Here is a 15,606-nt window from a genome sequence, read left to right on the forward strand (position 1 = left end):
GCAGCCTCCTCTGCTCCGTCCACTGACAGCAGCCCGGCGGGAGAATCGCTCTGTGCTGCACTGCTGGGACTTAATAAGTGAATTATGAGCATGACGCACACAAAGCTGAAGTCTTCATATCACAGATGACGAAGAAAGAATTAAAACATGAGTCAGCTGAAACATGAGACTCAGGGGAACCAGGGTAGAGTCCTGACCCGGGTTCAGTTCCAGCCTGTGGTCGTCCCCTCTCTCTGCCTAATGACCCCTGTGCTGTGGGTGGAGGAGTTACTGTGCTGCTGTATGTAACTGACCTTTGAACCTGTCACTGTGGTGTGAGTCCAAACAGATGATCACAGGGAGGAGCACAGTGCTGCCCGGGGGCTGCTGTGTCGGGGGGGTGGGCGTGAGCTCGGGGTGTGATGCAGACGTGGGTTTGCGTCTGTCGCCGCTCCGGCGACTGTTTGGATCTGTGCGGTAGTTAACGGCGTGAACTATCCATCAGTGTCCTCCTCTGTGCTGCATGACAGGCTTTCTGTTTCTGCTCAGCCATTGGCCGACGGCTCCGTCTCGTGACTCGTCCTGTCGCTGATCTGGACTCCCGCACACAGCAGGTTCCTTCAGTTAATCCGCTCCAGCTTCAAGTCGTACGTCGTGTACAGAGTGTATTTAAAGAGAAGCAGTGTGTGTGTGTGTGTGTGTGTGTGTGTGTGTGTGTTTCCAGGAATATTCATAGAGTATGGGTGGAGCTGATGTGCTGGTTTGAAGGAGGCCACCGCTGAAGGAATGGAGTACTGCATGCAGAGTGTGTGTGTGTATGTGTGTGTGTGTGTGTGTGTGTGTGTGTGTGTGTACACACTCTCATTGTCGGTTTGATATTCAGCCACATGATTCATCAGAGTCAAGACTCTTCTAAGTAGGACTCTGAGTCATCAGAATAAAACTCTTGTCTCCATCTTCCCTGCCTCTCTCCTTCATCCTATTTCATCCCTTTACTTTACCCTTCTTTATGTTTCACACACACACACACACACACACACACACACACACACACACACTTCAGTATTTAATGAGCCTGCTTTGATGTACTCCAGCTTCCTACAAGGAGAAAACACATGCAGAGAATTCAGAGATGCAGATCAGCTCCGTGCTGATGAACGCTGCTGCTTTCATGTGTGAGTGAAGGTATGCAGCAGTGTGCAGGTACGTGTGTGTGTGTGTGTGTGTGTGTGTGTGTGCGTGTGTGTGTGTGTGTAATACATTATTTATGTATTAGTTAGCATGGACAGGTTTCGCCTTCAGGTGTTGATAAATATGACAGAATAAAATGATACATCAGACATAAAGCAAACATAAAGTGCATAAATAAATAAATAGTAATAAATAATAATAACTAAATGAGTCAGTGCGAGCCCTGAGCTCGTTCCTCTGCATCGAGCCGCTCCCGTCATTGACACGTGAAGTGTGTTCTCATGTGCAGTGTGCTCGTCATTCTTCATTTCTGGGGTAACAGGCACAGACACATGAATCCAGTCATCTTTCAGACTCTGATCATCAATAACATATTTTTTTTTATTTGGCCCGGTAGCCAATGACCCACAGCCCGGTAAAGGAGCGCTGCAGCAGATGTCCGGATCTGGGCCGGGTAGCGGTACTTGATACCTTAAAGTTAGGATGAAATAAATGAGTCAGCGTTCGATCTTTTTGTGCCCAGATTTAAAAAGAAGAAAATGACTTTGTTGTTCTGTTTGCAGCCAATCACAGCAGGCCTTCTTCAGTGTAATGTGATGTGTGATTGGCAGCTACACACAGACTGTATGTGTGGCGTTCTTTGAGGGTCAGCTCAGCAAACATCAGGCTGAACCGCTTCGACACCACGTATCAAATGAAGTACTATGAGTATCACTTCAAGGGTACTGCTATGGATACTGCTGTCATTATATTTTACATGATACACAGCTCTGAGTTACACTGAGCTGATCTGCTGGATCCGGATGGTTCTGTTCCTTCATCATCGGTGTTACATGGTGGACCTCCAGCTCACCTTTTAGTGTCACAGCGATCCCTGCTCTCGTTTCACCTCAGCACACAAAGCTGCAGGCAGGCCGGAAATCTGGATTTTAAATCTGGGAAAGGAGAACCCTGGTGTCTGATCGGATCCCCTGACGAGTCAGAGTTCTGTTCCCTTCATGAGTCCCTGACCAGAACGAGGTGACCGACCAGTAAACACTCACACTCGTTTGATGGTTGGAGTATGGAAGCTGCTGTCTGCTGTCCCTCTTCTCTCACCTTTTCCATGAAAGTTTCTCTCTGTTCATTTCCATGTTGGACTTCAGAGTCAGCTTCTGTGCACATTCATCTGACATTCATCCTTAATTTAATGTTTTTAGTTCACATGGCTTGAGTAGGAGGCTGCTGTTTGTTTTAGCTGGAGCGACACCTTTTTATATCAAAGCTGATTTAAACTGAATTTACATCCATAAATATGAAGTAATCAAAGATTAAAGACTCCAGTGTAGCAGGTTCCTGACTCGGGGAGGTTATCCCGCCCCGTGCAGGGTTCGAGTCCCCAAACCAACGTCTGATGGAAACTCTGCAGCGTCGTCTAGAGATGTTTCTGCTTCTGTTGGAGCAGAATGTCGACCTCTTGCCTCCAGATATCTGTTCAAACCTTTCCGTGTTTAGTCTGACTGCTTGTGTCTGTGTTTGTATCAGTGAGGACGGGTCAGCTGACCCCTCCCTGCTCTGACAGACTGGATTCACAGCGTGTCATTTCACGAGTACGTCAGATTAGAAGTGGTCGATCAGTGAATGAGCTGAAGCTGAGTGATCACACAGACTTAATGTTGTGGAACTGTTCTAATAGTTCTGATGATGATAATGGCTTCTGCTGGGTCTGACGGAGGAGACCTGGTTTCTACATCTTCGTGTGTGTGTGTGTGTGTGTGTGTACTATTGATTGAGCTGTTAATGTTCAGCCATAAAGCTGCTGCTGTTTTTATTTCTGTGGTTATTGGTTCACAAGCGTGTTGGCACGTCACGTCCTCGAGGCGTCATCTTTCTTTTTACTTTAATGCACTCGCTCACTCACTCGCTCACTCACTCACTCGCTCGCTCACTCACTCGCTCACTCACTCACTCACTCACTCACTCGCTCACTCACTCACTCACTCACTCACTCACTCACTCACTCACTCACTCACTCGCTCGTTCAATAAATCACTGTGTAACACACTCGTGTGACGGCTGCGTTCACTCGAGTATCAATGACTGTGGGAACTAATCAATATCACTAATCGTCTGCATGTAACTGATAGCTGGCTCATTGATTTGCCCCTTGACGCCTGATGGTCTGGGCGGTTAGTTACAGACCTGCAGCAGCTCCATGAGGGTGATTTATTTTAATATCATTCACGTTTAAAACGGATCGATCACTTCTCGTTCACACGGCGGCGACGGAGCTGACGTGCAAAATAAATCCAGAGATTAGTGAGAGAGTTTCTCCAACAGCGAATGATGTTTTTAAAAATGCTGACTGTTGTTAGAGATTAAACTTTTTTTTACTCAAAGTCCACTTACTCAGAGCGTTCGTCCACGCCGCAGACGGGCTGTGCTCAAAACATTTCCATTTGTCACTTCACGTTGGAGTGTTTCCTCCAGTGATAGGGTTAGGGTTAGGGTTAGGATACGAGCTGGTGTTGAGCGTGTTCTCCGGGGTCGGCTGGGCCAGACGTCGTCATGTTCACACACTGACCATGTTGGAGGTTTGATGATGTGACAGGTGGTCTATAGGGGGAAGATCAGAACCCCCGGAGTCTGCTCAGAGATGATCTTTGGCAGCAGATGGCTGCCGTGGAGTTCACACCTCTGTGTGAGACGCTTTGACATCAGATCATCTTCATTCAGCTGTGATTGGAGCGTCAGTGGTGATCAAACAGGAAGTAGTCGCTCTACCTGTTGTGTTCAAGGTCAGCCGTTCTTTTAGGTTTAGAAAGAGACGTTTAGGTGTCGGGTGAAATGTGGTAAATCACAGTGTTGGAAGTCTTTATGTTGAAGAGACAGATTGTATGTTTAAATGTTTCCTGTTGGTCGAGTCAGCAGAGAGAATGTGTGTGTGTGTGTGTGTGTGTGTGTGTGTGTGTGTGTATGTGTGTGTGTGTGTGTATCCATCCTTCCAGCGTAGTTACATAACGTGGTGGAAAGGCAGAGCGGATTACATAAGGCTAACCATATATGTGGACTTGTGTACTTGTGTGTACATGTGTGTGTGTGGAACGGAGTGTGTGTGTGTGTGTGTGTGTGTGTGTGTGTGTGTGTGTGATGGAGCGCGACAGAGGGAACACGAGGTCACACTGAAACAGCTGTTTGAGCATTTCTCTCTAATTACCAAAATGTCCGCCCTTGTGACGCCCGGCCACAGGAGAGGTGTGTGTGTGTGTGTGTGTGTGTGTGTGTGTGTGTGTGTGTGTGTGTGTGTGTGTGTGTGTATGTGTGTGTCCACTCCTCTGTCTTCATCACTTCCCCTCGCTGCTGTCACTCCAATCATCCTCTACATTTTTCCCTCATCCTCGACTCGAGCTTTCTCTCCCTCCTCCATCCATCCATCATTCCTCCGTCGCTCGAGGCCGCTCTCTCTCTCCGTCTCCATCTGACCTCTCCTCCACTATTTGTCTAGAAGACGAGCGGAGGGGTGGAGCAGAGCGGAGAGGAGATGGAGAGCGCTGCAGCAGCAGCAGCATCAGGGTCCATATTAAATTAGACGAGCAGTAATGAGATTAAAAAACACCCATGTGGGCACGCATGGATGTTTGAGAGAAGTGTGTGTGTGTGTGTGTGTGTGTGTGTGTGTGTGTTCTGGCTGCAGACAAACATTAAGTTTGGTTCTAACTTTGTCGCTGTGAACCAGCTCGTTCTCCGGCCCGAGCTCTCTCTGCTGCTGCCAGCATCAAACTGAAATCATGAAGTTTGGCAGCGAGCTCACACCAAACCATCGCCATGTTCACACAGATCCCAGATCAGCGTCAGACCGGAACTTTTCATGAAGTCTGCATCGTGCTGCGAGTCGTTTCTCTGCAGGATGAATCAAAGGAGGGAATGTTAAAGGTCCAGAGTGTCGGGTTCTCCGGCACCTTGTTGTTGATCTTAGACAGGAAGCTAATGTCATCAGTCCAGAGATGTATAGTAACGAAGTGGAACTACTTAAGTACTGTACTTATGTACTAAAATGCAGTATCTGTACTTTTTTGGAGTATTATTTTTTTCCCCAACTTCCACTTTTACTGCACTACATATTTTTGATGAATTTAATACTTTTACTCCGATACATTTTTCATGTGCTGAGTCGTTACTCGTTACTATTGTAGCGTCCAGCCGGACACGTGATGAATGACGAGGCGATATTGAACAAACTGCATTTATTGCTGAACGGTTTGGTTCCAGGACTCGGTGACTGTCGGCCGGAACCACGCCAAAAACCCAACAGAACAGTCCCGGTCTCACATCAACCTCGCTCATGCGCCGTACGTCATACACCTGACACCCAGGTGCGCTCTCTCACCTGCTGCCCCGCCCCCTCGCTCTCGCATTCATTCAGACGCATTCACAGACCATGGGAAATCACAGAACTCTACCATGAACATTGTAACACTGTAACATTAGAAGTTGTGCCTTAATAAATATTTGAAATAATATAAACAACAGTACTTGTACTTGTACTTGTACTTTCAGTGAGTAGCAATTTTTTACATACTTCTACTTGCAATACTTAAGTACAAAACATTTTGAATACTTTAGTACTTTTACTTAAGTATGGTGTTTAAAGAACACTTCAACTTCTACTCAAGTCAGTTTTTTGATATAGCACTTGTACTTCTACTCCACTCCTTTACTCCAGTACTTCATACATCTCTGCATCAGTCCATGATGTGACGTGTAACAAAGCTGAAAGGAGAGTGAGACAGATGTCTGTCTGTACACACACACACACCTGAGAGGAGTGACTCCTCCAGTCCTGCTCTACACCCACTCCGTCATCATTAGTACACTGACGGTAGTCCCGCCCTCTTCCTCGTGGTTGGTTAAGTTCTTACGACATCATCTGATGAGCCGTTGTGTGTAACCTCTGATTGTTGCTTTAAATTTGGTTTGTGTGAACATTGACAGCGAGTCCAGTTTCTGCCCGCTGACACCAGTCATGTCAGATCATTCTGCAGATTGTGAAAGTTGTTGAGTCTTAAAGATTTTCCATCCGCTCATCGCTCTGCTGCCGTGTCGTGCTTTTCGCAGGTGAACCAGGAGAACGTGGTGAAGGTGGGCCACAGACAGGTGGTCAACATGATCCGCCAGGGAGGAAACCGGCTCCTGATCAAGGTGGTGACGGTGAGCCGGAATCTGGACCCCGAGGACACGGCACGCAAAAAAGGTAAGAGCGGCCTGAGTGTTGTACTTTGTGTAATAAGATGGAGGAGGCAGCTGCTGACTGATCCAGATCCTGTATCAAAGCACCAAACACTGACGAGCTGTGATGTAATAACCCGACGTACTCCGGAGTTCACAAAGCAAACAGCAAACAGAACAGGAGCAGAAGTGTCTATGAGAGAATCTGAAGCTGCTTGATGTCTGTAAACCACAAACTGACATGTCTGTGTTTGGTCTGTCTGTGTCCTCCAGCTCCTCCACCCCCAAAGCGAGCCCCCACCACAGCCCTGTCCATGCGCTCCAAGTCCATGACCTCCGAGCTGGAGGAACTCGGTAAGGACGTCCTGCTTTGACTTTTCCTCACGCTGTCAGTAGCAGGAAGAGTGTGTGTGTCTAACAAGCCTTCTGTCTCCTCTGCTCCTCTTCCTCACTGGTTGTCTAATCTCCACATAGTGGATAAAGGTAAGCAGTTAATGCTGCGCAACCTTTCACCATCCATTCGCTTACCGCAGCATCCATCGGCTCGCCCCGGCTGAATGCAGCTTTTGTTCCGGCTAATGCAATTTAAGTTTGCATCATTTCTTTTAATTTGACTCTTAAAAAAAGAATTTGTTGATTTGTTTTTTTGGCCTTTCCTCCCTCCTCATCTCCGTCCTCCTCTGCCATCATGCATGAAGGAGTCCTGAGCTGTCGCTGTGGCTGCGAGGAGCAAACAGGTCCAGAGAATCTGACATTAGCACGGCTGTATTTCTCTGTTTTCTGTTGTTTTTCCTGTGTGTGTGGCGAGAACCACCTCAGAGCTCCCTCTGTGCGCGGCATTAAAAGTGCTGTGCTGTCCTAATACCTCCTGACAGACAGAGCAGTCAGCGTTTCTCAGACACATGAGCAGAAAGAGACACAACAGGCCACATCGGTGCTGAGCAGGCCCGAGAGGAGCTGTAGAGGTGGAAAGGATAAAAGGCCAGAGGACACGAGGTGTGAAGGCAGCATGAGAGAGATCCAGGAAAGAGATCGTGATGCAGCAGCTGATATCACTGACTAGTCCAGCAGCTGCAGCCCAGCTCGGCGTCTGTCTTTCAGCCTTTTATTTCACCAAGCCGACCCGGAGCCCAAAGTTACAGAACAGACGTACGAGTGACAGAGACCCGGTCACCTGATCACAGGTCTTTCCTTCATCAATGTGTTGATTTATTTTGACCTTACTGATTATGTCAAAGTTGTAATCCTTGAGATTTCAGTGCTGGTTGATTTGGCAACACTCGTCGTTGCCGTGGTAACAGCAAGTGCAGTTTAATACTCCAGCCGACGCTCGTCGAGCAGCGACTCCGTCAGAAGCGAAACTGGTCTCTGTGTTTGCAGCGCAGCCGAACAAAACACATCAGCGGATCATAATTACAACCTCGATCTGACTTCACGCTGCACAGAGCAGTTCACATCAGACGGAAGAGTCGGAGGAGGTGGAGGAGGTGGAGGAGGTGGAGGAGGTGGAGGTGTGCAGCTGCCTCCGACTCTTCATCGGACACTCGCAGGCATCATGTTGGATGTTTTGCATGTGGAGCGACGACGGGAGAACGTTCCATTTACGTTTGCAGAAAGTTAGTGCAGCTCTTACATTGACAGTGAGGATGTTATCAATGACGCATGATCATCTTCCAGTCACGCTTACAGGAGGTAGGCGACTGAATCCAGCATGGGAATGAACCTGCCTATAAAACATACATTATATATACAGTATATATGTATATTTATGTAATGGTTGTTTGTCTCTATGTGCTCTGTGATGAGCAGGGTGGACCCCGCCTCTCTCAGCTGGGATGGGCTCCAGCCAGATGATGGGTGGATGGATATATATTTATATAATGAGATGATTTTATGTGATGATTCTTCCTGTTTGTCCATGAACTGGTTTTAGTTTTTATTCACTCACACACATGAACATCAAATCAACAGATAGTTTATCAAACATGATCTGAACCGACCTTTAAACTCCCCGTTCATATTCAGCCATATTTTATATTAGTCCCCTAACAAACACAGTCTGATACAGGCACGGCCATTCATCACATGTTCCAACACAGTCCACAAACATGTAGAAATGTTCCTATTTCACACCACAGGTATTTCCTGTTCAGCCCGTTCTGTGTAGTTTGGAAGGAGTGAAATAAAATCTATGAATTATCTCATACTGCATAAATTTCCCTGTTTTTCTGTATTTGATCAAATATCGAAGCGATCACGCTCGAGGTTGATCCTCAGATTTTTACAGATCATCTCGTAAACCGTTAAACGTCTTGTAAAACATGGCTGCTCTGTGCGTTCAAAACTTGTCATGATACAGACTCTTAACAATTTAGATTATTGATTACGTCATTGATTAAGTAAATATTCACCAGTTCACCAAAGATTTCAGCTCAGGCTGTGAGACAAGACAAGTCTGACTTTATTGTGTTTCTATTGTGTGTGTGTGTGTGTGTGTGTGTGTGTGTGTGTGTGTGTGTGTGTGTGTCAAAGGTGTGCAGAGAGATAAAAGGTGAATGAATAAATAAATGACAGCAGAGGGAATCGACTTATATTGCAGGAAGAATGCTGACAGAAAAGAAACCTGTGGTCAGCGTGTTTTTTATAGAGCTGCTACATTCGCATTTCATTCTTTACTTTGTGCATTTATAATAGTGTCAGCGCCGCTCGGCAGCATTGTTTAAGAATATGAGTGTCAATCATGGGATGCACGCAGCGTGCATCTGCTGCAGGACGATTTAAACACACTTGACATTAAATGTTGTGTTGGGAAGCTTTGAGCCTGTTTGTGCTTTAAAGACTCAGAAATCTTTTTGTGTCGCCCCTTTAAGCAACTCTAAGGAAAAAGAAAGGTGGTAAGTGTCCGTAGGCATGTTTAAGTCTGATCCAGTGTTTTCTGTCATGTACCTCCCTCCCCACCTCACTGTGATTAACTAACACTGACACTTTATTTTCAGTATTTCTAGATTTGATTTGTCTGACGTTTGACTTTCAGTGCAACCGATCGGTGTAGCCCGTAGTGTACAGTATCTGCATGACTTCCAGTGTGTTGTTGGTGCATGGTTTAATGTGACATAAAAGAGAAAGATGTTTCAGCTCCCCTGTCCACAGATTACCGTGTCTTTCCTCGACTCTCGGTTTAGATCTCACACCGCGTGGATTCAGTTTTGATTGAACGGTGTCGCTCCGTAAACTCTTCGTACAGGCAGAACCAGAGGATTCAGGAGCACATGATTTACTTTCGAATTCAAAGTAACCATGACGTAACATAACGTGTGTGCAGCTACTGTTGCTGTAAGTCAATGTTTGTTCATTTTACCTGACCTGAAAAAGGTTTGCTGTCGTGTCTCTTTTCTTTATGTGTCCTCTTGTGTTGCAGGCTGTGTGTGTGTGTGTGTGTGTGTGTGTGTGTGTGTGCGTGTAACTGTAGGTGTGTGTTTGTGTTTGTGTGAGGAGGGGGAGGTTTATTCCAGGAAATGTTTCACTCACAGATAGGTTTCCAGGGCAACCGTGTTGCACGTTGTCTGATATGCTGTAGCTGCAAACCGATTTGGAGACAGGTCGGAGAGAGAGAGAGAGGAAATGTGCATTTCTTCTGTTGTGTGTGTGTGTGTGTGTGTGTGTGTGTGTGTGTGTGTGTGTGTGTGTGTGTGTTTTGTAGTGAAGGTCATTGACACTCCTTTCCTCCCCCTCTCCTCCCCTCCCCACCTCTCCCCTCTCCTCTGTGTGTAGATGCGCAGAAGAAGAGGATTGTTTTCCAAGTCACTCTAAGTAATCACTCCCCCAAATGCATGGAAGCTTTCTTACATCCCGACAGAGCTAGGCCAGGGAGGTGACACAGTCCAGGAGGCTGGATCAGGGCTAGCATGTAGCTTCTCTGAGCAGAAACCCCTGTTAGGTGGACTCTCTATCTGATGGCATCATCACACACACACCAGAGGGAAGTTCAGTGCTGCCAAATTTGCCGTTGACACCTTTCCCACGTTGCGGGCTCGGAGGGAAAAAACTCAGGCTGGGAAAGAGAACGGCAAACTTGACAGACTTCACATCCATTGCTCATTTTTTACATTTAACGAGGGAACAACCCTGAGAGTTGGATGATGCTGCTGAGTCGGCTGTTTGGAAAGAGCTTGCACGGCTTGCAAGGCTGGACACACCCGACGCATTTCATCACAGTCCTCCTGTGCCCCCCTCCCCTCGCCCCCCAGAAATTTATTTCAGTGTTTTTCTTTTTGTTTCAGTTTCATCTGCAAAAACAGGGAAGGGTCACTGTGAATGATCAGCTTGCGTTTGGCCCATGAGAACCTCACTAAGGCATTGCAAAGTTAAGTCACGCGCTCAACGTTCTCGACGCTCACTGGCTCGTTTTCTCTTGCAGACAAAGTGGAAGAGATGACGCACGCGCAGAAGACGTCGCCCGTCGATATGAAGATCGCCACAATCAAACCACGCCCATCCAGCCGCTGTTTGGTGACAGCAGCTGACATGAATGTAAGTGACCAAAACTGAGCATGTGACCATTTACTGCTGTTAGAAACTGGATACGATCAGCTGACGATAAACCTGATCAGCCACCGTCAGTAATCAATACACAACCATCAATCAACAGCAGTCAACGTCGGACAAACTTATCCTACCTTACCTGGTGTTTCTTTAGCGAGACAAAGCGCTCCCTGCGCTGGAGTTTGTAGAGCTGTTCAATAAAAGACTCAAGGTCATTCTGTTACACTGAATATCGGCACGTTATGAACTCCAAAGATAATCACAGCGTGCTGATATTCAGTATAACAGCACTCCCTCTTGTGTAACACTGCTTTAATATGGTTACTGTGTAATGTTAGTTTTCAGAGTATTGTATTCCTGTTAAATGTGTTCAGATAAGAGGCTGTATTATTTGCCACCTCCACTATTCCCTAAACACAATTTGATACCAGCGGTTTGTTTTATCGCTTATTTTTGATTATCTGAAACTAAACGCTGTTGGTGTTGGCAGGGAGCAAATGAAAAGTGTGTGTTTCTGTGTAAATCACTAACAGAATTCTGGTTTTCAGTCCATGTATCATGACCGCCAGGGAGTAGCAGTGGTGCCGCCCACTGTGCCAGGGGCCTTCTTGGGGATACCTGAGAAGGGCACTATGAAAAAGCAGAAGTCCATAGGTATGATACAGTGAGAGTGTGTGTGGTTGTGTGAGTGTCAGCTGGAGTTGTGAACTGCATGTCCGGGTACCTTGTGCTTTTAGCTTGTCGTAATATTCTGTTAATGCTCAGAGGACTTGCTCTATGTGCTCGAGCAATATTAAAGCTAATTATAGATAAATTAGAATGATCCAGTCAGCAAAGTGTGCTTTCAGGCGATAATATTGGAGGTCATTAAGCATATGCTGAAACCTCATTCTCACTGCTGAACTAGAGGGACGTCATGCAGGCTAATGTTACTCACAGCTCTTTTGATTTGCAGTGCCATCATTATTATAACAAAAAAAAAAAAAAAAGGCTTTTCTCGCAATAATTGCATTGAGGGCACTTTTAACGTGTTCTGATTTGATGACACTTGGGGAAAAATGTGACTGTGACTGACTGTGTGGTGCCCTGAGGAGGGCGTTTCCTCCTCCAACTTTAACAGTTAAAAACTGTAACTGTACAAATGAAAAGAGGCTTTTACTAAAGTAAACGAGCATCCTCAGCAAAGTTCCATAAATCCCTAAATGCCAGTTAAAGCTTAATATTTATCAAGTCCCCTCTAGAATGCTGCTTTTCTATCTAAATGTCTCTACATTTCTGAACAAATCTGATGTGTGCAAGCCATTTCAGTCCTTTAATTGAGATAAATAAATCGATTTTAATATCAATCAGCTGGTGGCGAAATTCCCACTTGGTGTAACATTTTATAGTGGGCTACTTTTCTTATCCAGCCGGCCTCTCACACATTTCAGGAACCCCCTGCTTGGATAAATAAAGGTTAAGAAAGAGCTCCCATCAATAAATGAGACATTTCCTGTGCAAAGAGGAGGCCGTGCTGGAAATAAAAAATAGCGATGTCTCCCTCAGGTCCTCACATATTTTTTCTTTCTGCTCCATTTCTTCAAGGTACATCGGAGGATGAGAAACAGGGATTCCTCACACCGCCCCTACTCAAGTTCTCCCGCAGCCTCTCAATGCCCGACACCTCAGAGGACATCCCTCCTCCCCCAGCCATTTCACCCCCATCGCCACCCGCCTACAACTCAGCTGCTGGCCCTACACCCAAGAGCTATGGCACCACACGGCCCAGTTTCACCCAGAACTCACCCAATGCAGTGACAACCATAAGCCGAACCACCGACGTTGGTACGTTAAGGCGTGGATATTTCCGCCAGAGCTCAGAGCAGTTTGAGAGCACACGCACTCGAGGGCGTACGCCCGTGCCAGAGAACCCTTACTCCGAGGTGGGCAATAAGACACTGTATGTGCCAGCAAAACCAGCTCGAAGGAAGGGCATGCTGGTAAAGCAGCCCAATGTTGAGGACAGTCCTGAAAAAACATGTCACATGCCAGCAAGCCCCTCGGGCCCGGTTTCCATGCCCACTACACCTGTAGAACGAACGTGCTCCTCCATCCCCATACCCACGATCATCGTTAAGGAGCCCTCCACCAGCAGCAGTGGCAAGAGCAGCCAGGGTAGCAGTATGGAGATTGAGCCCACCACCCCTGAACACCCACCTCTCACGCCCAATGTTGGTGGAAGCGGAGGTTTGCGTCCTGAAGACCCTCTTTCTCTAAACAACCCCTTTGCGGCAGCTATTGCCGGGGCAGTACGGGACCGGGAGAAGAGGCTAGAGGCAAAAAAGCACTCAATTGCCTTCCAGTCAATCGACATGGGGGATGATGACTTCACTAGTCCCACACCAACCCCTCGCCTTCGCCAGTCAAAGTCCATCGATGAAGGCATGTTCAGTAGCGATGAGCGGCTTCGAAGGATATTGGCTCCCCCTCCAGCGTCACAGCTTGGTCCCCCTGTTGGGGGCGGTAGTGGCAACATGACAGATTTCAACACTCCTGAGCCCACAGTGGTGCGGGAGCCTCTAAACACCAGAACAGGTCAATGTCCCAACCTGGACAGTCCCGTTAGTCTCCCATCCACTCCTCCGAAGAGCCACTACAGGGCCAACGGGACCTACCTCCATCCTGTCACTGGCAAGCCCTTGGACCCTAATTCACCACTAGCTCTGGCCCTGGCAGCTCGTGACCGGGCCATGAAGGAGCAACAAAACCATCCTCAGAATCAGCCACAAAATCCTCCTCAGGTTCAGCAAACCCCCAAGCATGAAGCCCAGTCCCTTCCAATTCAGCCAAGCCACAAACCAGACCTCAACCAACCGCTGTTTATCGACACCAAACTACGCTCTGGGATCGAGACAAGTTTTGCTGCGATCTCCACCGCAACCATGGGACGGCCCGGTCGAGGCGGCCTGCGGAGACAGATGACAGAGCAGAAGTATGAGTCCGATGGGGCACGGGAAGAACGGCAGCATCAGGCAGTTGAGGAAAGGAAAAGTGCACCAGCGGATGTGGCAGACACATCACAACCCAAGTCAGCTGGGCTGTTGATGGTCCACACCACCACAGACGCAAGCAACAAGGTGAACAACCAAGACGTGGAGGGGCAGGACAGCAACAGGCCATCTGAGCTGAAGGACCCCAACCAACCCGATCCTCTCAAAGCTCCAACACTGTCCGTCAATCCCCAGCCATCCTCGTCACGGAGGAGGAGCGTTCCCTTAGGGGGGGAGTCCTTGGATGAACCAGTGAAGCTGCCCTTTCGTATCCCCCCTCCTCCTTTGGCTTCAGTTGACATTGATGAGGATTTTGACTTCTCAGAGCCGCTCCCCCCACCGCTGGAGTTTGCCAACAGTATCGACATTCCTGATGACCAGGCTAGTGCCATTGCAGAGATGCTTCATCAACAGAGACGGAACGGGGGACCTCCTCTACCATCATACCACGCTCACGCTCCCCCGTCTGTCAGTGATCATCACAAACGGGTGGCAAACAGCATGCCCCCCTCATATCCACCTCCTCCACCTGACCCAGAGTCAGGGGTAGGCGACTCGGGCATCGAAGAGGTTGACAGCCGCAGTAGCGGAGATCCTCAGCACATGGAGACCACCAGCACCGTTTCGAGCATCTCCACCCTGTCATCAGAGGGAGGCTTCTGCGACAGTACTCTGGAGAGCCTCTATGCCACCGCAGACGGGCATGCCTTCCTGGTGGATCGGCCCCCTGTGCCGCCCAAACCTAAGGGCAAGTCTGTCATCAACAGAACATCGCTTTATCATGACGCTCTCATTGAAGAGCCCCCGGAGTCATATGGGTCACCACCTCAGGCCCCTCCCCCTCCCCCTTCATCCTCCGAACCACCTAGGACTCCAACTCAAAGGACATCCAAGCTGTGGGGCGATCAGCCCCCTGAGCTGCGCAGCCCTCCATCCACACCGGATTCCAAGAACACCGTTATCACCGAGCTGAGCTCCATTCTGCAGCAAATGAATCGCGACAGGCCAGCCAAGCCAGGAGAAAGCCTCGACTCCCCCACGGGGACCAGGGGGGCCTTCGGGACGAGGTATGTGATAAGTCAGTCCTCGGTTTCCGAACGCTTTTTTCTTATTTTGGTGTCTATACTGTAAATTTTCAGTGACCTGAATAAGCGCGGTCTGCTTCAGTCCCAGATATTCTTTGACATCATTTTTATAATTTATTTCAGTGGTTTGGGAGAGTTGTAAAAGTTTCCTAGAAATTTTAGAAATGCCAGTAGGGTTATTACAGCATTAGTTCACCCGCGATACAGCAAAACATTTTCTCACTTACTCCTTGACATATCCAGCCATGCATGCTCGGTTTTATTTCGCCAAGTCGGGGGACACAATGGTCAGTTGTGTCTTGTTGAATACAGCTTCTGTTCCTTTAGCGAGCAACCAAATGTTACGAGGTCTAGATCATTACAACTCAGCTGGCTGCTCTGTCGGAGGCTGTCGGGGCGTGCATGTTTGTCATTTGATGTTTGAAGTTTAGTCGACTGTGCCGATCATTTGTAGTCACAATACTCGGCAGCAGCATTAGAGAATAGTGCTTTTACTTGATTGTGGTTGCAGTTTGTTCGGTTTGTAGAATTCATTCATTCAGCTCATCATCTTGCTGTTTTCAGCCTTTGGCCAC

General features: G+C 47.8%; 1 protein-coding gene across 6 annotated transcripts in view; it reads left to right on the forward strand.

Annotated features, from left to right (window-relative positions):
* Nucleotides 1-15,606, forward strand: part of LOC104929042 (SH3 and multiple ankyrin repeat domains protein 2) — an 86,865-nt gene that overhangs the window by 43,608 nt on the left and 27,651 nt on the right. The window contains exons 8-15 of one of the 6 annotated variants that reach the window (XM_027281197.1): nucleotides 6,265-6,400; nucleotides 6,649-6,729; nucleotides 6,850-6,858; nucleotides 9,246-9,269; nucleotides 10,147-10,185; nucleotides 10,793-10,905; nucleotides 11,466-11,571; nucleotides 12,502-15,013. In XM_027281197.1, coding sequence (XP_027136998.1) covers nucleotides 6,265-6,400; nucleotides 6,649-6,729; nucleotides 6,850-6,858; nucleotides 9,246-9,269; nucleotides 10,147-10,185; nucleotides 10,793-10,905; nucleotides 11,466-11,571; nucleotides 12,502-15,013 — 3,020 coding nt within the window. The remainder of the gene's footprint in view (nucleotides 1-6,264; nucleotides 6,401-6,648; nucleotides 6,730-6,849; nucleotides 6,859-9,245; nucleotides 9,270-10,146; nucleotides 10,186-10,792; nucleotides 10,906-11,465; nucleotides 11,572-12,501; nucleotides 15,014-15,606) is intronic. The other 5 variants (XM_027281198.1, XM_027281199.1, XM_027281202.1 and 2 more) reach the window with 5 other exon arrangements.

This window comes from Larimichthys crocea, chromosome VIII, assembly GCF_000972845.2.
Source record: "Larimichthys crocea isolate SSNF chromosome VIII, L_crocea_2.0, whole genome shotgun sequence".
Classification (NCBI taxonomy): Eukaryota; Metazoa; Chordata; class Actinopteri; family Sciaenidae; genus Larimichthys; species Larimichthys crocea.